The sequence below is a fragment of the Eptesicus fuscus genome, chromosome 10 (assembly GCF_027574615.1).
Source record: "Eptesicus fuscus isolate TK198812 chromosome 10, DD_ASM_mEF_20220401, whole genome shotgun sequence".
NCBI classification, from domain to species: Eukaryota; Metazoa; Chordata; class Mammalia; order Chiroptera; family Vespertilionidae; genus Eptesicus; species Eptesicus fuscus.
The window spans coordinates 60,972,656-60,993,743 of NC_072482.1; the positions used below are offsets into that span (position 1 = coordinate 60,972,656).

General features: G+C 38.9%; 1 protein-coding gene across 1 annotated transcript in view; it reads right to left on the minus strand.

Moving 5' to 3' along the window:
- AK9 (adenylate kinase 9) overlaps positions 1–16,585 on the minus strand; it is a 110,540-nt gene extending 93,955 nt beyond the window's left edge. The window contains exons 1-9 of the mRNA XM_054722063.1: positions 16,567–16,585; positions 13,342–13,466; positions 12,171–12,234; positions 8,491–8,543; positions 8,299–8,395; positions 6,015–6,127; positions 3,710–3,898; positions 2,729–2,857; positions 646–720 (exon numbers count right to left, since the gene is read on the minus strand). Of these exons, the coding sequence (XP_054578038.1) occupies positions 646–720; positions 2,729–2,857; positions 3,710–3,898; positions 6,015–6,127; positions 8,299–8,395; positions 8,491–8,543; positions 12,171–12,234; positions 13,342–13,455 (834 nt within the window). The 5' untranslated portion in view covers positions 13,456–13,466; positions 16,567–16,585. The remainder of the gene's footprint in view (positions 1–645; positions 721–2,728; positions 2,858–3,709; positions 3,899–6,014; positions 6,128–8,298; positions 8,396–8,490; positions 8,544–12,170; positions 12,235–13,341; positions 13,467–16,566) is intronic.
- Positions 16,586–21,088: the final 4,503 nt, after the last annotated feature.

Below are 21,088 nucleotides of genomic sequence, written 5' to 3' on the forward strand. Positions count from 1 at the left end.
ATCTAATAGTCACCTCAGTTTTAAACATGCAAGATAAAACTCATGACCCACCAGCACATCCACTCCAACTCAAACGCACTCCTCCCAGTCTTCCCCTCTCAGTAATGTCAAATCCATCCTTCCAGCTGCTCATCCTTAGACTTTCAATTTTCAAATAATTTCAGATTATCACCAGACGAGCATATGCCCTTCTGCCACACCACTTTACAACCCCACCAGCAATGTATGAGGGTTCCAACTTTTCCACAACCTTGCCTACACTTGTTGGTGCCTATTTTTTTTTTTTTTTTAATTTCAGCCGTCTTAGTGGGTGTGAAGTGGTATTTCATTATGGCTTTGTTTTGCATTTTTCTAATGACTCATGTTGAGCATCATCATGAGCTTATTGGCTGCTATTTGCTTTAACTTTTCTTTGAGGCACTTTTTGCCATACAGAGATTTTAGATTTAAGTGTAGTTTTGATTTTAATGTAAACAAAATGAATAAATAAAACACCAAATTTTTAAGTGCCAAAATAAATGTTTCAAACAATAAATGGTTAAAAATGTAAATATCTTTCTGATGTTCATTAAAATAAGTACAAGCCAGTCAACAACTTTTTGTTTTTCTAAACTGTGGGATATTTTTATTGAAAATTGCACTCACGTTAAAGAGGTCCTCTGGGGGCTTATTTCCATCTAGCTCAATGAAATACTGGGGATTGTGTTCAGCCATTATTTCCTACAGATAATAGAAAAGAAACCTTATAATCTAGGATCATTGGGAAAACTGAATACAAGATCAGCATCTTAATATACTATGAGGAAATCTTGAAGTCTAAATTGCGTTACACATGATATAATGTATGTTATTTTCAGTGCTCGAGCTATTCAAAATGACCATACTGACTTCTATTCCTTTCAGCAGGGTATAGGTGTTTGCTTTACCATATTCTTGCTAGCAACAGGAGGTCTTATTTCTTGCTCATCTTTTAAAATTTGATCATAGAAATGATATTTCATTATTCAGATTAGCATTTCTCCATAATCAGAGAAGCTGAAATTTTTTCAAGAGGCCTGTTACTCTTTTATCTTTTCATTTATCTTTTGAGGCCTGTTACTCTTTTATCTTTCATTTTCTGCTCATATTTGTGGTCTATCTATATCAGAAGGGTGAGAACTTACAGGTTTAAAAAAATCATTTCTATGACTTTTTCATAATTGATGTGGATATATTTCCAGGTTATCTTTTGAATAAGGTTTTTAATTTTTTTTTACTTCTAAAAGTCTTACATGTAATGAAATTGAAGCTATCACTTTTTTCCCTTTGTGATCTCATCACTTATTTAGCTGAACATCTGTTAAGCATTTACCACTTGCCATTCTTCGGGCACTACACTGGGCATCAGTGATGCTAGTATGTAAGACCTTGTCCCTAACCTTGAAGACACTAACTCTGCTTATTTTCCCCTGTAAATAGTTTTCTAATTTTCTGAATCTGATTTTAATTATGCTTTATTTCATACCCAGTGCCAGCCACTTAATACATTGCGCACAGTAGTTTTATTGCTAGCTTTACCCAGTGGCCCGATAAGTTTCTATTGAACAAGTACAAAAAGCGTTTCACAAAGTATCATACTTTAAAAAGATATTAGCTTGTAATAACATGTAATAAATAACTTCAAAATGCAATGGGTATTTAATTTTAAGGCGTGCCTTTAACATTTATGTAAAACACTGTGTAATATGAAAACACGAGAATGCTTGTGATCCGCCTGCAATGTGTTAAGGACTATGCAGAATATTTTTGTTGAAGGAGGAAAAAATGTTATACATAGACATGTAAATGACTGTTAAGAAGCTATGTTTAAAGGCCATGGACAGAGAGGAGGAAGAGAGGAATAAAAGATATATGGGAGAAAACAATTAAATTTGGTTCTCATTTTGGGGGGTAGATGAGAATTAAAATGATCCACTTATTTGTCTTTAAAATATATAAACATAAAACAGCATAAAACAAATCATTTTAGTTTCTCTATCTGATGGGAAGAGGCAACTTGAAGACTTGTTTTTTATTTATCTTTGTTATTGCTTAGCATGATGTCTAGCCAAATACCCAAGTTCAATAAATGCTTGTTGAATAAATTTTCAATACAAATTTGGCTATTTTCTCTGGATTTTTGGCCATATAAAATATCTTTTTCACATAATTGTAATCTTAGTAATCATATTTTTTTAAAAGCTAAATAATTAAAAGTTTCTTATTACAATAAATAATGGCTTTATCATGTTTACATATAACCCACTTTGAATAGGATACTCATAGAAACCAATCTGGGGATAATAATTCTTTAGATTGCAATTTAAATAAACTTTAGAATAAAAGATGCACCTTAAGTGTACATTTGTTTTGATAAACCCACAAATTACAGATTGAAAATGATTTCACAAAAATAGTCTGTTAACATGGGTTTTCCAATCTCTAACCATAAATGAATTCCCCTAGTAACTTTTGAAAAAACGCGGTTTATTTATCATGTTTCAGCAACACTGATGCTTTGTAAGAGTAAAATAATATTGTTTTGTGAAAGAGCCTTTGGGATGGAAGCCTTATTCTAATAGCATTCTACCAAATTCAAGCAGAGGAGAACCAGAAAGATGATATATGGGGGTGAAAAAGTGTGAGAGCTATTTAGTGATAGAACACAAATATCTATATTCCCATTTTTAGCAATATATCTTGTTCTTACTTCTAAAGCATGAAGAATCATATCCTTATAAAGTTTAACGATGTACTCGATATTTTCCAAATAATCCTCTGGCCTCTGAACTAAATGTTGAAGAATTTCAGCCACCACCTGCATTTCGGCAATAAATGCCTAAATGGAAAATAAAAGACTTTAAATATCTTTATGTTAATGATTATTTAATTTATAAGCCACATCCCTCCCTCCTTACACCTAGATGCCATTTTGGTGAGAGAAGTAGACAGAAGGGAAAATTAAAGTCTGAGGATTTTTATTTAAGAGAGATTAAACACCTTAAGGGGTCCTTATCAGATGGAATAAAATTTGAGATTGACTTTGGATTTAGTAATTTCTTTGTACTTCTCAATGAGTATGGAACAGCAGGGAAAGAACATCATATTTTTAGAGACAAAATAAAGAAATTAGATTTCCTCTGAAAGCCTGAGCTACTGGTTCATTCATTCACTCATTCAGTAAAGATTGATCAGGTGCCCACTACATGCAAGCAGTTCTAGGAACTTGAAATACTACAGTGAATAAAAACAACTAAGTCGCTGGGGATAATGGATCATGCATTTCAGTTGGGGCATAAAGAGCATAAACAAGTAGACAAATTAACATATAACAGGGTAGGTGGTGGTAAGTACAAGGAAGAAAGATAATGCAGGATAGAGAGAATAGAGAATAATGGGAGAAGGCGCTATTTTAATCAGGTGGTCATGGAAGGGTTCCCTGAAGAAGTAATAGCTGAGTAGAACCCAGAAGGAAATGAGGGAGAGAGCCACACAGATTTCTGGAAAATATTATTTCAAGGCAGTGGGAGTAATGCGTGTAAAAGTTCTCAGCCCAAGGCCTGAAAAGTGTTCAATATCATACTTATTATCCTATTATTATTTTATGTAGTATCTGCTATTTTCTGTTACCCATGCTATCATGTAATTCTCATGAATGTTAAAAGTACAGTATCTGGTACTGGGATGTTACCTCTTCTTCTTCTTGCTCTTCTTCCTCTTCCCCTTCCTCTTCTACTCGTCCTTCTTTATGGGCTTCTCTCCTTTTTTTCCTTCGATTCTCAATGACTTCCGGATCCCACTGCTCTCTTGTGTATATGTACCCTGTAGTACTGTGCTGCCTTTGCCCAGAAACTTTTTGGCATAAATCATAGTCAGGGCACTAAGGAACATTAGTAATCATTTAAAACATGTTGAATATGTTTTACTTCCTATTCACATATTACGCAATACATAAACCAAAAAAATTTTTAAAGCCCCAAGCAAATGTAATATTTTAAGTGTTATTTTGTGTCAGGTTTCATTATATAAACAACCTTTATGGTATGTCAACATTTTTTGTTTTATTTTTTTAATTTTTGTTCTTTTTAAAAATTTTTTTATTGTTGAAAGTATTATGTCTCCTTTCTTCTCCATTGACCTCTCCCAACCCCTCTGCCCCATCAACACTTTTCTTTATCTAAAATTAATATATGTAGTAAACATCAGAAGTTTTAAGATAAAAAAGAGGGTTATATAAACAGTAAAAAGAGTTAGAGAACTACAGTAGAAAGTCAGTTTAGCCTGCACAGGGAGATTCTGTCAAATTAATTTCAAAAGGAAAAGAAGATGTAGTATATATATACAATGGAATATTATTCAGCCATAAAAAGGAATGAAATCTTACCATTTGCAATAACATGGAAGAACTTAGAGGGCATTATGCTGAGTGAAAGAAGTAACAGAGAATGACAAATACCATATGATTTCACTTATATGTGGAATCAAAAGACCAAAACAAACAAACAAAACAGACTCATAGATACAGAGAACTGATGGTTGCTAGAAGGGAGAGGAGTTGGGAGAGCTGGGTGAAAAAGATGAAGAGATTAAGAAGTGCAAATTGGTAGTTACAAATCAGTCACAGGGATGTAAGGTACAGCATAGGGAATATAGTTAATAATATTGTAATAACTATGTAGGACGTCAGGTGGGTACTAGACTTATTGGAGATATCATTTCATAAATTGTATAAATGCCTAACCACTATGCTGGACACCTGAAACTAATCTATATATATAAAAGGCTAATATGCTAAGTGTCCAATCATTCGACTGGTTGCTATGACACTCACTGACCATCAGGGGGCAGATGCTCAATGCAGGAGCTGCTGTGATGTGCACTGGCCATTTACAGAGAAATGGCGCCATGGACCTAGTGCCCACAAAGCAACACTTGGCTTCTCCCAAGTGGGACACTGGCCCTGCCACCACCCCGGAGTGACACCCCACCAAATCACAGCCAACGCTGCCAAGACCCCATGGTACAAAATGCGGCCCCCAGCCCAGCCCAGCCCAGAAATAGTCACTGTGGGTGCTGGGAAATGACATCATGTAGCAATGCCCGGCTTCCTCTCCCTAGTGACTAGCCTCCTTGCAGTTTCTTCAGCCCAAGAACCCGACTTGCTTTATAGCCAGGTGCAAACATTTTACAGTTCAACCAAATGTTTGTGAAGCATTTTTCCGTGCTTCATCTCATTTGATCCTTACAAAAGTCCTGGAGTAGGTAGATAGGAGACTCAGTAGAATCCTATTTTCTTTTCATTAGCCGGAAAATGGAGATTTAGAAAGTTTAGAAACTTGACCCGACTGAAAAGTAAGAAATGGTGGACCTTGAAAATGACTTCAGGTTTTCTCACTGAGTAGAATATAATCAAACACTGCTACAGTTAAATATTTTACCCTTTGTTCTCCCTGCATGATTTACAATAATAATTTGCTTCGTGTTGATATTTACTGCTGTGTTGCTGACAATTACCTGAAAGAGAAGTTGGGGTGCTTCACTGGGCTGGAAAAAGTTTAGCTAAATCAGAAAGCAGGTCTAATTAAGCAAGTTTATCTATATATTTAAAGTTCTTGCTGGTGCCAATCACATGCGTGTTTCGATCTGTCATTGAATGGTCATCAAAGATGTATTTAACTTTCCTGTAGCAATGTGTTGGGGAAGCAGGGAGAGGGAATTAATTAGTTAATGGGTGTGCTGGTGTACAGGGGGTCACCCTGGGGGAAAGTTCTGAAGAGATAATGCCTGACTGACTTTCAAATGATGACAAGAGGCAATGAGGTGTCCGCTGTGGATAGAACTGCGGGTGCAAAAGCACAGAGGCATAAGAAAGCATAGCTCCCTAGGACTGATGCATAAATCAGTATTCCCCTAACTACTTAAAATTTTTATAAATAGTCCTTTATTTCACTTCCATCAAAAAGAATGGCTAACTATATTAGAAAACAACTTCTTACCTTAATATTGATTATAATATCAGGTTTCAAATCTAGATTTTTAATTAAGGTTATTTGCTGCAAAGTAGTCATGGCATCCTGTGCAAGTGTTGGTATTTCAGTGATAATATAACCTGTAGAGTAAAATATAATCTTTAAAGTTTTATATTACCCATGTGAAATCATGGAATTATTATTATTGCTTTATAAAATATCATCCAATTACTGATGAACACTAATGCAGGGGATGGAACCTGCAACAGAGGTACATGCCCTTGACAGGGAATCAAATCTGAGACCCTTCGGATCCACAGGCCAATGCTCTAACCATTGAGAAACTGGCCAGGGCTCCTTATCAAGATTTGGTGTAAGATAAAGAATACCCATAATTATCCTAAAGACTATTAAAATACCCTTCCATTTCCAATTACCATTGTGTGAAGCTGGATTTTCTTCATGTACTTCAACAAAAACAATATATTGCAACAAACTAAGCAAAAGCAGATGTGAGAATTCAGCTAGGTCTTCTCTTAAGCCAGACATTAAAGAAATTTGCAAAAATAAAATATCACTCTTAACACTAAATATTTTGCCTTGAATAATATGATTATTTTAATAAAATATGCTATTTATGTTAACATGGAACTGTTTTTTAAATAAATATTTTAAACATTTTCTAGTTTTAATTTTTAATATGGTAAATACCGATAGATATAACCCATAAGTAAAAGCTCCTTTGGAGCCTCAACAATTCTTTTAAGTGTAATGGAGCCTTGAGAACTGCTATCCTATACAATGCCTAGAATAGTATAATAAAAAAAGCTACTAAGCATCTGTTGGTAGATGAATAAATGTGTCTCATAAGCCAATCTCAAAATCCTCACTTAAGAAGGTATCGATCACAATCCTTTATTAAAAAAAAAAAATCAGATCAACAACTCTCATGGTAACCCAAGACCTCATTAAATGTGTCAATTTCTCCTAAGCTTTCTCACTTTACTTTTTGCCTCTATGCATTGGACGCTATCCAGAGAAGCAACCCTAAGCAGAAAGGGAGATCTGTTATCTTGGGTTTGGATATGTGAGTTATATCATGATTCTCTCCTGTTTTACTATAACCCTTAGTTTCCAACTTGGTTTTTGCTTCCTTATTTGTTCCTGCTGTTGTCTTTGAAGCACTTTGAAAGAGTGATGGCCTCCTGAGGCATTCATTCTATATGAGGCTCTTTAAATGAGCCCAAGGTAGCACTGCAAAAATACAGCCACGCAGGCAGCCGTTCCTGTCTCAGGAAGGGAGCCAGGTCTTTCTCTGCTTGCCTCCTCCTGCTGTTCTTGCTTTTTGGCTTTCCTGTCTCAGCACTCCCCTAGTTTGGTTTGGTTCCTGTCATTCTCTACTTGATTAACAGCTTCTTTTGAACTTCTTTTCAAGACTTTGACCAGTGCCTCCTCTGGGAGCTGATGGCTGGTGTTAACGTCCAGGTCTGACATATCACAAAGGTGGGTGCTGCGGTGAATGGGGCAGCTTGCCCAACCCTAGATTGAATTCAAGCCTGGCCCAGCCCACCCCTCCCATCAAATAATTCCAAAGCCCCTGTTCAGCACCTGCTGGAATGCAGGGAGGCTTCTCAGGCCCACAGTCAGGGGGTAAGCTGGGTGAACAGACTGAAGCCTGCCAATAACCACAGCCAGAGGGTAAGCTGGGGCTATTCTCATTTCCGTTCCTGCCTGAGAAGTGTGGATTAATACGGAGAAACCTAAATAACCCATTGGCAGGACTTAGTAATCAAACTCAGGGTGAATGGGAAAGCAGTCAGCAGAAGCTGTCAGCACTGTGAGAAGGATCACAGCAGATCTTTGAAGCTTTTGCTGAAAAAACACAATGCTAAAAGAAGATTCGATCATATGAAGTTAATTTGTTTTTACAAAAGTATAGTATACAAAATAAAAACAGGTAAATAAGCAAAACTATCTGAGGTGCTGAATTGAATTCAGGCTCTGGGACCTGTGCCAGGGCAAAAGAAAGAGCAACTCCAGACATTACTTCTGCCTCAGACAAAGCACAACTTTTTTTTTTTTTTTAAATATTTTTAATTGATTTTAGAGAAAGGAAAGGAGAAAGATAGAGAGGTAGAAATATTGATGAGAGAAACATCGATGGGCTGCCTCCTGCACGCCCCCTACTGGGGATGAAGCCAGTAGACCTCCTGGTTCATGGGATCATGCTCAACCATTGAGCCACACTGGCTGGGAAAAGTACAGTTTTAAGGCTGCTCAGATATCCACCGATGTACAGAAATAAACATACCAAAGTGAGCGATTTCTAGGGAGTTGAGCTTCTCCAACATTAGCTTTATGACAAGTTCATCTGGAATGCTTTGACCACTGACCAGCATCGATTGCAACTAAGAAAAGCACAGATATTTTACATTACTGTATAATATACCTGTGATACAGAGCTTTAAAAAAAATAATAACTTTGAAATTTAGATTTGTTTACCATAACTCCTGTTTCGGTTTCATTGGCAATATGTTCTTCCAAAGTTGTTAGAGCTGAAATATGAATTCAAAATATTAGCACAAACTGGTATCAGAATTGTCAAATTAAGAAACACATTTGTGTGTTTTGTAACTGGTAACAAAGATTAACCTTTGTATATCACTTTAGAGATAACAAGCATGTTTATACACATTATGTCATTTAAGCCTAACCAAAGTGTTGAGGCAGCAGAATATTTCCCACAGAGAACCCATCTCCACCATCTTGGGGAAGCTAACTTCCTAAACACCTCCATGCCTCGGGCGCTTATGCCCTGAATAATATGCAAGAGAATATGAGGATGAAATGAGGGTGTGTATATGATAATGATTTGGAAATTGTGAAGTACTGCACAAAAGTATCTGGACTATATTACTTATAACCATACTGTTATATCCAGAGCCCATTAATTTTGTATGCTGGTTGTATAAAAGGAAAATATGCATCAAGAAATGATGAAATAAATAAAAACTGATAGAAAAGGGGTCCTAAAGCTAAAATTTGAATAATGTGTTTCCTTTTTATTTATTTTTTAAAAATATATTTTAATTTTTATTTATTTATTTTTTAAAATAAATCTTTATTGTTCAGATTACAATTGTTCCTCTTATTTCTCCCCATAGCTCCCCTCCACCAAGTTCCCATCCCTCTGCCCTTACCCTCCACCTTCTGCTCTTACCCCACACCCCCACTATCCTCATCCATAGGTGTACGATTTTTGTCCAGTCTCTTCCCGCACCCCCCACACCCCTTTCCTCTAGAGGATTATCAGTTCACTCCCTTTCTATGCCCCTGATTCTATTATATTCACCAGTTTATTCTGTTCATCAGTTTTATTCACTTGATTTTTAGATTCACTTGTTGATAGATATGTATTTGTTGTTCATAATTTTTATCTTTACCTTTTCCTTCTTCTTCCTCTTCTTAAAGAATACCTTTCAGCATTTCATATAATACTGGTTTGGTGGTGATGAACTCCTTTAGCTTTTTCTTATCTGTGAAGCTCTTTATCTGACCTTCAATTCTGAATGATAGCTTTACTGGGTAGAGTAATCTTGGTTGTAGGTTCTTGCTATTCATTACTTTGAATATTTTTTGCCACTCCGTCTGGCCTGCATAGTTTCTGTTGCAAAATCAGCTGACAATCGAATGGGTGTTCCCTTGTAGGTAACTGTTTTTCTCTTGCTGCTTTTAATATTCTTTCTTTGTCTTTTGCTCTTGGCATTTTAATTATGATGTGTCTTAGTGTGGTCCTCTTTGGATACCTTTTGTTTGGGGTTCTGTGCGCTTCTTGGACTTGTAAGTCTATTTCTTTCACCAGGTGGGGGAAGTTTTCTGTCATTATTTCTTCAAATAGGTTTTCAGTATCTTGCTCTCTCTCTTCTTCGGGCACCCCATAATTCGGATGTTAGTACACTTGAAGTTGTCCCATAGGCTCCTTACACAATCTTCTTATTTTGGGATTCTTTTTTCTTTTCCGGTTGGGTGTTTTTTGCTTCTTTGTATTTCAAATCTTTGACTAAGTTCTTGCTATCCTCTAGTCTGCTGTTGGATCTCTGTATATTATTTTTTATTTCAGTCAGTGTATGCTTAATATCTAGTTGGTCATTTTTCATATCCTCGAGGGTCTCGCTAAATTTATTGGCCTTTTCTATAAAATTCTTGAAAAACCTTATAACCGTGGTTTTGAACTCTATATCCAGTCATTTGCTTTCCTCCATTTCTTTCATTTGTGACCTGTTTCTTTGTCTATGCATTTTGGCTGCTTCCCTGAGTTGATAGAGTGGCTTTGTGTGCTAGGTGTCCTATAGGGCCCAGTGGCTCAGCTTCCCCAGTTACCTGAGGTGGACACTCTTGGTGCACCCCTTTGTGGGCTGTGTGCACAGTCTTGTTGTAGTTAAGCCTTGATTGTTGTTGGTATCACTGGGAGGAATTGACCTCTGGGCCAATTGGCTGTGAGGATCAGCTGTGTCTATGCTGGGAGAACTTCTGGGCTAGAAACACCCTTATGAGACAAGACTTGCAAAAGCCTCTGCGCTTAGCTTGGATGGGGCGGAGTCTCAAGCCGGAGCAAACATCGATGGCTTCCCGTCAGCCCTGCCCTAAGAGGCCCGTGTCTCAGTGCCCCGTGGTAATCACTGCAAGCAGCTCTGAGAGAAAGCTGCCCTCGAGTTTCACCCGCTGCCAGACAGTCCAGTTTTCCCCAAATGATTCTGGGTCCCCAGAGTCTCGCCTGGAACTGGAGTTCAGAGCAGTCGGGAGCTTTTGTCTCCCTCCCGATTGAGAAAGCCAGCCGTGTACTCAGTTGCCAGCCCTCTCCGCACACGCGCGCCTCTGTACCTCTGCCTTCCGCAGCTCCTGTGAGTCTCAGTGTGCTTTTCTCTTTCCTTCTAGTTGTAAAATTTCCACTCAGCCAGCCTTCCTGTGGTTCTGGATGATGTCTGTTTTTTCTTTTAGTTGTAGTTTTGAAATTGTTGTGCGAAGCAGCAGTTTAGGTGTTTACCTATGCCGCCATCTTGGTTTCTCTCTTGATTTTTAGAGAGAGGAAAGGAGAAGGATAGAGAGATAGAAACATCGATCAGCTGCCTCCGTACACCACCTACTTGGGATCAAGCCTGCAGCCCAGGCATGTGACCTCACCAGGAATTGAACCTGTGACCTCTTGGTTTATGAATCGATGCTTAACCACTGAGCAACACCAGCTGGGCAAAGTGTTTCCCTTTTAAGAGGAAATATTCCATCCCTTGCTGGAAGATGTTCTGGGATAGAAATGACAATACAATGGAGGACCTGGGAGCTATATTATGTCCCTAGCTGCTCAAAATCTATGGAACATTTGATATTCTTTAAGATTTCCTACAAATGAATTTTTCGATCAAACAGGAAAGTTTTTTTTTTGTGTGTATGTTTATTGAATTGTTCCTCCCAAAAGTGTATCCAATTTCACTAACAGCCCATGGATTGTTCATTTCATCAATTCTTGCAAACAATGATTATAGAAAGTTTAAAAATTTACTGCCAACTTGATAGGCAAATATAGATCAGTGTTATTTAAATTAGCATTTCTTTGAATAACAATGAAGTTAAACTCCTTTTTTCTTATATTTGTCTATTGTTGTTTCTACTTTTGTGAATTGTTTTTCTATGAGGGCATAAGTAGTTGTATTGATTAACAGAATATTTATATATAAAGACATCAATCCTTGTCTTATATATTGCAAAGAATATAAGCCAATTTATAAATAATAAAAAATAAATTTATCACTGAAGATAATTAAGTCCTGGGAAATATTCCCAAGAGCAGTTGTGAGAGTTTCTTCTCTTTTCTTTTTCATAGGAAGACACTCCAAAGACACATATCCTCAACAGTTCTAAATTATGAAATCAGAGAATTGGAAGCAATAGAATGAAGTCAAAGACCCTTCATAAACCCTCCTAAATTCTATGAACAAAAACTAGGACTAATCAAAGGGCAAAACATGTTTGACGCTATTATCAAGATAATTCACTGGGTTGATAGTGATGTGTGATAAAGCAAAATGTTAGTCACAGACTATAGATAGGTTATATGAGTGTTCATTGTATAATATTTGAAAGTTATTATACTAAAATATTGGGGAGGGGAGGAAAGTAAAATTTACCTTCTACACGAATACATTTCCATTCTTGTGCTATTTGACGGGCTAATGTTGTCTTCCCAACACCCTTAAAAAGAAAGATTATTTAAAATCCAGTAAAATAGCTATTTGCCAGTGGAACAGATATTCTCATTTTAAAAGATTCTATTGACAGTTACTATTATCAAGTAAACTATTTTCCAAAATAAATGAAGAGTATACCCGAAAAATCAGGAAGCTGTACCAAAGTGATATTCCATGCATTAAACACTTTTGAATATCAACTTTTATAATTTTGAATGTAAATCATTGTGATTATATTGAGATTCATCATTTTATTTATTTCCTTCTTAAAGTTCATAATCATGAATGTTTTGAGACTTTTATTTAGTAACTTCCAATAGAAAAAAGTCCTTCTTAATGAACGTCTTAAAGTATCATACTCTGAAGATAAAAGATCACTTTAATGAAGCAACAGTTGCATCTGATTACTTTCACTGTTGATTTTTAAAACTCTGTTACATTTTTAGAAACATAATAAAATTATTGGCATGATCCAGCCTTTGGACTCTGCTGTTCTGAAGCGGCTCTTTAATTAACCATCTCTGGCCCCCTAATGGTAACTACCAACTAGCTCTGTGGCTGAAAATAGCTCTCATCTAGAGGGCCTTACAAGAGCTGCTTAGAAAGGCAAGCTGTCTTACGACAACCATTTTTGGTTTCTTCCTGTTTTGTGGAAAGACAATGCATAAGTCCACTGACACACTGTGGCAAAGGTGAGGCACCTTGCCTCCCAGTAGCTTCAGATATTAATGGGAGAACTTCCCATTTGTCCTAATATTGTCCCCCCTTCAAATAGTAAGTTATGTAATGTCTAATCACTGGAGTGTATATGTGAAACTAATATAATAATGTATGTCAACTGTAATTGAAAAATAAAAATGATTTACACATGGAAAAGAAAACAGAACAAAAACTGGCCAAATTAACTAAGTTGTTAGATACTCCAGGGCGGTGTTCAGGAAGAGAGTGTGAGGGTCTGGAGTGCTGTCATGTTCAGTGTCTCTATCTGAGTGTGTTCAGTCCATGCAAACTCACCCAGGTGTACATCTATGAGTCATTTTCTGTATGCTTATTATCCTTCAATAAAATGTTTTTAAAAATTATACTAAGTAAGTTAGAAGAGATGACTTACTGGTTTCCCAAATACAACAAAGCAAACAGGTTTAGATAACATAAAGTTTTTTTCAGCTTCATCTTCATTAAATATATCCACAAAAGGATGTTCTATCGTCTCTTGAGAAGTCATAATACAAAATACTGCAATAAGAAAGAGTAAGATTGTTAAAGTGCCTAATTTAGTTGGAATAGGTAGGTAGGCTAGGGAGAACTAGAATACCCTATAAATTTACTTAGCCCAGAAGCCATTTCATACCACTAAATACATGGCTTTTGCTAATAATTGCAAATAAGTTAAACTCATGTATTAAAATAATAATAGGCTCTTAGTTTGAGATAAATAGCAAAATCCAGTTATATGCTGGCTGTAAAAAAGCTAAAATAAAGTTTTCTGAAAGACTAAAGGGAAAAATACATATATGTACACATATACATATATGTTATGATGTGCATATTTTTTTAAAGATCAAATTGAATGTGTTATACATATACACACATCTATTTTTGTATGTCTTTGTATGTAGGGACTATCCATGGCTCTAAAATAAATCCCAATTAAAATGAGAAAACACATAGAACTGAAAAATAATGAGCATAATATATACCAAAACTCGTAAGATATAGCTAAAGTAGTATTTAGAAGCCTTAAATACTTACATTAGAATCAAAGAAAGTCTGACAATAAGTGCACAACTTAAGAAGTTTGAAAAAGAAAAACAAAAAATTAAAAAAAATTTTTTTTAAATAAAATAAAATACAAATGTTTTATAAAGAGGGTCAACAAAACTAAATTATGGTATTTAAAAACATCTCATAGAATAATAACTGTCAAAACTGGTCAAAAAAGGAAGATTGAAGGTATAATTAAATAATATTAAACATTAGTTTTTAAGAAGTGTTTTCTTACATCTCAAAACTAAGATTTTCCTATGTTTTGCTGTTATTTATTTCTAACTCATTATATCAGAGAATGGTCTTCTTTTTAGATTAATTCTTTGAAATTTGTTGAGGCTTGCTTTGTGGTCTATCACAGGGCAATTTCCAAAAACATTCCCTGTATCCTTGAAAAGGATATGCAATTTACATTTATTTGATGCCATGTTGTTTAAATGTTGTTTACATCATGTTTGTTAATTTTATTGGTTGAATCTTCCATGACACACTGATTTACTGCCTGCTTGATCAAACAATACTAGATACAGAAAAGTGGAAGGGCTATAGAGATAATAATGCTGTAGATATAGATAATAAAAGGATATCATAAACACAGTTATCCAAAATATATTTTAAAACAAACAAAATGGATAAATTCTTAGAAAAATCAGTTTCTTAAGGGAAAAAAAGGAAAACCTAAGTGGTTCTTTAACCATTAAGGAAATGGGGTCAGTAATTAAAAATCTTCCCACAAAGAAACCAGATGGTTTTATTAAGAGCTCCATGTATTACAATCTTATAGACTCTCTTTCAGAAAAAAGGTATGTAGACTCCCTACATAAATTTATGGGTTTCATATAATCTCCATACCTAAACAAGAGAATAGTGTGAAAAAGCATAATTATGTGCCAATTTCATTCATGAACAAGATTTTTATTGCAGAGAGGAAGGAAGAGGGAGAGAGAAACATCAGAGATGAGAGAGAAACATTGATTAGTTCTTCCTGCATGCCCCTGTTGGGGGATCGGGCCTGCAACCCAGGCATATGTCCTGACCGGGAATTGAACCCTGACCTCCTGGTTCATAGGTTGATGCTCAACTACTGAGCCACGTCAGCTGGCAAATGCGTGTTTTAAAATGGTAAATTTGTGGTAATTTGTTATCCTATCTAATAAAGAAGGAATATGCTAATTGAACCTCACACCATTGCAGAGATGGTGGTGCCCACAACCAATAAGGAGTGAATATGCTAATTGACTGCCACGCCCTCAAAGATGGTGGCGCCCAGCCCCCTCAGCCCCGCTGGGGTGGCAGGCATGTGAAAAGGTCAGACCCGCTCCCAGGCGGGCCTGGTTGCTCCATGCACCTGCCTCCAGAGTCCCCCAATCCCCTTAGCCCCGCAGCTGCTCAGGGCCAGTCCGAGGCACAAGCAAGCTTGGGATGTTGGCTGCCCAGCCACCAAGGGCTGGCCCAAGGTGCAGGCAAGACTCAGATGTCGGCTGCCCAGCTGCCCAGGGCTGCCCGAGGCTCAGGTAACCAGGGCCGTCCGGCCAAGGCTTGCGCTACCGGCAGTGGTAGCAGCAGAGGTGTGATGGGGCGTTGCCGTCCCCTGATCGCCAGATCACCTCCCGCCCCAGAGGGCTCCCAGATTGTGAGAGGGGGCAGGCTGGACTGAGGGACCCCCCACTCCAGTGAATGAATTTTCATGCACCGGGCCTCTAGTACTGCATAAAAAACTAAACAAATGAACACAAAATATGTGGAGCTTTCTCACAAAGCATCCATCTCAGAAGAGGCACTCACCAACCAGGTGGTCAGGATGATTATCCAGTAAATGCCAACTAGTCTTTGTCCTTGGTCACCTCAGTGCTTGCCTCATGGGCTCAGACATGGAGTAAGCATGTGGCAAGGATGGAGGCAATGGAGGCTACGCATGGGCTCAACAACAAGGGGCCCTCTCAGGCTACTCTAGTACTTCAGTGGAATGTCTTTCCTATCTGCAGCAGAGACCAGGCTGAGCCCCAATATGATACATCCATTCAGTGACAAACTGTTGATTACACAGGACCCCTTCACCTTGGAGAGGGCAGCAAGTGACACATGTTCCTGGTATGCGTTTGCCTTCCCTACCTGCAGTGCCTTGGCCAGCATCACTTTCTGTGGATTGGATTTGTAGCACTTATCCTGGGATCCCCTGTAATACTGCTTTGGATCAAAGGAGCCTCTTTATAGTAATCCACTGATCCTCCTACATACCACCTCACCTAGAAGCTGCTGGTCTGACAGACTGTTAAAATGGCCTCTTAAAGGTACAGCTAAGGCACCAGTATGGGACTGTGTGGGACTGAGACACTGTTGCTCCAAGATGAGGAACATGCTTTGAACCAAGCATTTGGTAAGAGTGACTCCCCCCATTATCACCCTGTGCTTGACATTTGCACCAACCTTCTTCACCACGTGGGGCTCTGCTGGATTGGAAGCCCTGGTTTTGACTGAGGAGAGATGCTTCTTCCAAGGGACCCACTTAGTTAGGTTTCACTAAACCTAAAATTGCTGCTGCCACCTGATTATCTTTGGCTCCACATACCTGTTGAGGAGTTGTTACACTGGTGGAGGTAGAGCTGCTGCTACATAAGTAGGACAGGGAGGTGTATGTCTTGAATGCAGGGGATTCTCTGAGACTCCTCTTGATGCTGTCACAGGCAGTGTATGGATAACTGTAGCAACCACAACCTGACAAGGACATAATAACCAGGGGTTTATACTCTTCAGGGATGAAGACTGGTTACTGTACCGGTAAAACAATTTAAACCAGCAGACATGCTGGCCAAGGGTAAGGAAAATTTAGGAGTGGTAGAAGAGGGAAGTGATAAATTATTGGTCATAGACTTAGGGTTAAGTGCAGTAGTGGATTCTGTGGTTTGTCCTGCTAATCATATTTCTGTGAGTCCATTTCTTTTAGAAATTGGGACCAGACACCATGTTGAAGAATCAGTGACAGATGGTGTGAACTTAATATGGGGGAGAAGTGGATATGAGTGGTGCAAAGGTTGGAACAGAGCAGATGTTATGATTGCCCTGCTCATATCTACTTGACATACACCTTTTCCATGCCAGGCCAGCCCAACTTCCAACTGCTGGCTGGCATGTGTGACTGCCTAATGGCTCTTTTTGGCTGCCAAAACCTATTCTTCCTGAGCACAGGGCAGACTGGAAGTTCCAGGGGATTAACAATCAGCCAATGACTGGTGGGGGTTGATGAACGGATACACCAGCTCCTTCGCCCCTTAAGAGGAAATAACTGAGACATCCACTCATTCAAGTGAAGTCCCCAGTGAATTCAGCCCACAGAGAAATTTATTTGATAATATTCCCTTTATTAGCTTCCTTCACTTCCCTGTTGTTTTTGGAAGTATTCCCCATAGGAACTATTTGTATTCAAATTTTTGTCTCAGGATCTGTTTTTGGCTGAACCAAACCAAGACAAAGTTCAAATGGAAATGCTTATCCTATCTAATAATAGACAAATATGCAAATTGACCATACATCCGACACACCCACAAGCCACGCCCACAAACCACACCCATCATCCAATCAGAGCGAGTATGCAAATTAACCCAAACCAAGATGGCTACAGCCACAGAGAGCAAGGTTTCCTAGGTAACAGAGGAAGCCAAACTTTCCGCCTGCCCTTGCCAGGCCTAAGCCTCCACTCAAGCTACAAAGTTTTAATTATAGAAGGTAAACAAATTCAAACAAATGGCGGCAGAATGGAGCTTGAGAGAGCAGGCCAGGGTTGCTCCTGGCAACAGGGGAAGCAAAGCTTTCCGCACACCCTGGCCGGGCCCACCCGCTTAAGGCAACAAAGTTTCAATTATAACCCCAACACAAATGGCTGCGGGCCTCGGAGGGAGCCCCAGGCTTGGCTCCGCTCCAGGCTACAAAGTTTCAATTGTAGAAGGAAAATAAATTCCAGATACCAGGGCCTCTGCTTGGGTTGCCAGGGGGCGTGGCCGGCCTGCAAACCACCACAGGCCCCTCGCTCAGGCCGCCCCACACCCCAAGGGAACCCCCACCTGATCCGGGACACCCTTCAGGGCAAACCAGCTGGCCCCCACCCCTGTACCAGGCCTCTCTCCTATCTAATAAAAGAGTAATATGCAGATTGATCATCACTGCAACACACAATATAGCTGCCCCCATGTGGTCAAAAATCCTGCGCCCATGTGGACACAAGATCGCCACCACAAGATGGCCAGCAGGAGAGGGCAGTTGGGAGGCACCCGACCTGCAAGGGAGGGCAGTTGGGAGGCACCCTGCTTGCAAGGGAGGGCAGTTGAGAGGGACCAAGCCTGCAAGGGAGGGCAGTTGGAGGTGATCAACCCTGCAGGAGAGGGCAGTTAGGGGTGACCAGGCCGGCAAAGGAGGGAAGTTGGGGGCAAACAGGCTGGCAGGGGAGCAGATAAGCATCAACCAGACTGGCAGCAGAGTGGTTAGGGGGTGATCAGGCTGCCAGGCAGAAGCGGTTAGGGGCAATCAGGAAGGCAGGCAGGCAAGCTGTTTGGAGCCAGCAGTCCTGGATTGTGAGAGGGATGTCCGACTGCCCATTTAGGCCCGATCCCACCAGGATTGGGCCTAAACGGGCAGTCGGACATCCCTCAAGGGGTCCCATATTGGAGAGGGTACAGGCTGGGCTGAGGGACAACCCCCCTCCATGCACGAATTTCATGCACCGAGCCTCTAGTTTATAATATAATGATTGAAAACCAAATATTGGAAAACCAGAATTCAACAGATATTTCAAGAGTTGTTATCCTCAATAAAAACATTGTGCAAATATTTAACTCATTTTCAGAAGAGTTGGTTTTCATTATAAATGGAACAGAACTAAATATTTTTCCCCAGTTAAAAGATCCAAGTCAATGCAAACTACCAAAACTGACATGGTCACCTATCTAGTTCTTAATAAAAGGAGTATCAAACTGTAAAAGAAAATTTAAAATGATTTTGTAATTTTTCAACTTTGAATTTATATTATCTCTACATTATATCATATAATTTCTAATACCACATTATGTGTTTACACTATAATTTAAGGTGACCAGACGTCCCGCTTTTGGTGGGACAGTCCTGATTTTTAACAATTTGTCCCACGTCCTGTGGCGTTTTAAAAAAGTCCCGATTTTTTGAAAGAAAGCACAACAAGCTAGGGAAAGGCGGGAGAACGGGAAGGGAATATACGGTTTTCGGCGGCCATGTGGCTATTTAGCCAGGATATGAGTTTTATATTATTTTTGTTAATTTTATAATGTTAAACTTTAATAATAACAAATAATTGTTGAAAACTGATTATCGAGAACTGCTTATCAAAGTTTGCATTGTTGACCAGTTGTTAGAATTCGACCACCATTGTTTGGACTTAACGAACAATGGCATTTTTTGGGATTGGCAACGATGAAAACATTTTGTAACTGTCTCTCAGACGATACCCATCACACTGCGTGCTAGTAAGCTAGTTAAACAAGTGATGTCATTACAAATCAGCTATTCAGATAATTTAGGTAAGTAATTTATTTATTTATTTCATAAATACATAAATTTTCTTTAATTTAGCAGACAGTACTTGTATTATTTATATTTTATAGTGGTGGCAAAAAGTCTAGCACCGGCCTTGAAAGTGACACTTATGACTTACGTTATGGCAAATTCAGAGGAAAAATAATACAAGTTAGTATTGGTATTATTTAGAAAGAAATATAGGATTAAAATAATTTTTAAAATATAGTTACTTTATAACAATCAAATTAATTTAATTTATAAACTAACAATAAAATATGTTCATGTAATTATGTACCTACTTACTGTGTTTTTAAGCAATATGTATATAATTTTAAATTATTTTCTTTAGATTTTTAACATAATGAGTAAGAAAAGAGGATGCAAATTCAACGATGATCTAAGAAGTGAATTTCCTTTTATTAAAAAAACCAAAAGCGATTACAATATAGACCAAATTTTTAATCAAGAACCCCCCCACTCCTCCTGGCCCGAAACCGGTTTGACTCAGTGGATAGAGCGTAGGCCTGAGGACTCAAGGGTCCCAGGTTCGACTCTGGTCAAGGGCATGTACCTTGGTTGCGGGCACATCCCCAGTAAGAGGTGTGCAAGAGGCAGCTGATCGATGTTTCTAACTCTCTATCCCTCTCTCTTCCTCTCTGTAAAAAATCAATAAAATATATTAAGAAAAAAAAAAAGAACAGCCCCCCCCCCCCCCCCCCAGTCAATGGTGTCTCGCTTTACCAATGTTAAAATCTGGTCACCTTACTATAATTTAATATACATGTTTAAAGTGTCCTTACAATTTTAGCAGTTGAAAAACCCTGGGTCCTGAGGGTTACATGGGGGCCCCACTCCTGGAATATCTCGCACTCTGCCTAGGCTAGATTAGCTGCCACTCCAGTATTCATCTTATGCTCTCATAGTAGGTGCTCAGTAAATGTTTGTTGAATGAAAACATTAGTCTTTGAAAGGGGAAAAATTTTTAAAAAGCGGAATTTGTGGAGATTTCGAAGTTTACTTTTGCAAGAAAAGAAACTGGCCTGGGGTCCCCGCAGGAGGTGGGATTCCATTCAATCTGTACCAAAATGCATTGGGTCAATGAACTACCAACCCTACTTACCTGGCCGCAAGGGACCGCAGTGGCCGCCTCCGGGAACTCTCGGATCTGTTGAGCGGTTGCCCTGGGAACCCCGGCGGCGCAGCGCGCAAGGACGCTTGGGAGGGGACGGGGCGGGGCTCCGGGCTTGGGGGCGGGGCATCGGCGGTGGGGCTGTAACTTATTTTAAATATTCACTTTTGTACCTAAATTTGTGTTCATAATTACAGGACACTGCTTTTCTCAAATATAGGAGGCGACAACCAGAGAGGGTACATGCATTGCCCGTTCATGTTCACACACAGAAGGTGGAAGAAACCTTACTTTAACGCCGAGCGGCCGGGCTCCGAGGGCGGGGCTGCCCTGCCCGGCGCCGCTCGACCCTCCCAGCCCATTTGTAGAATTTACAAAGGGTTAGCCTCCGGCACAAATAGATGGCAAAACCCAACATAGC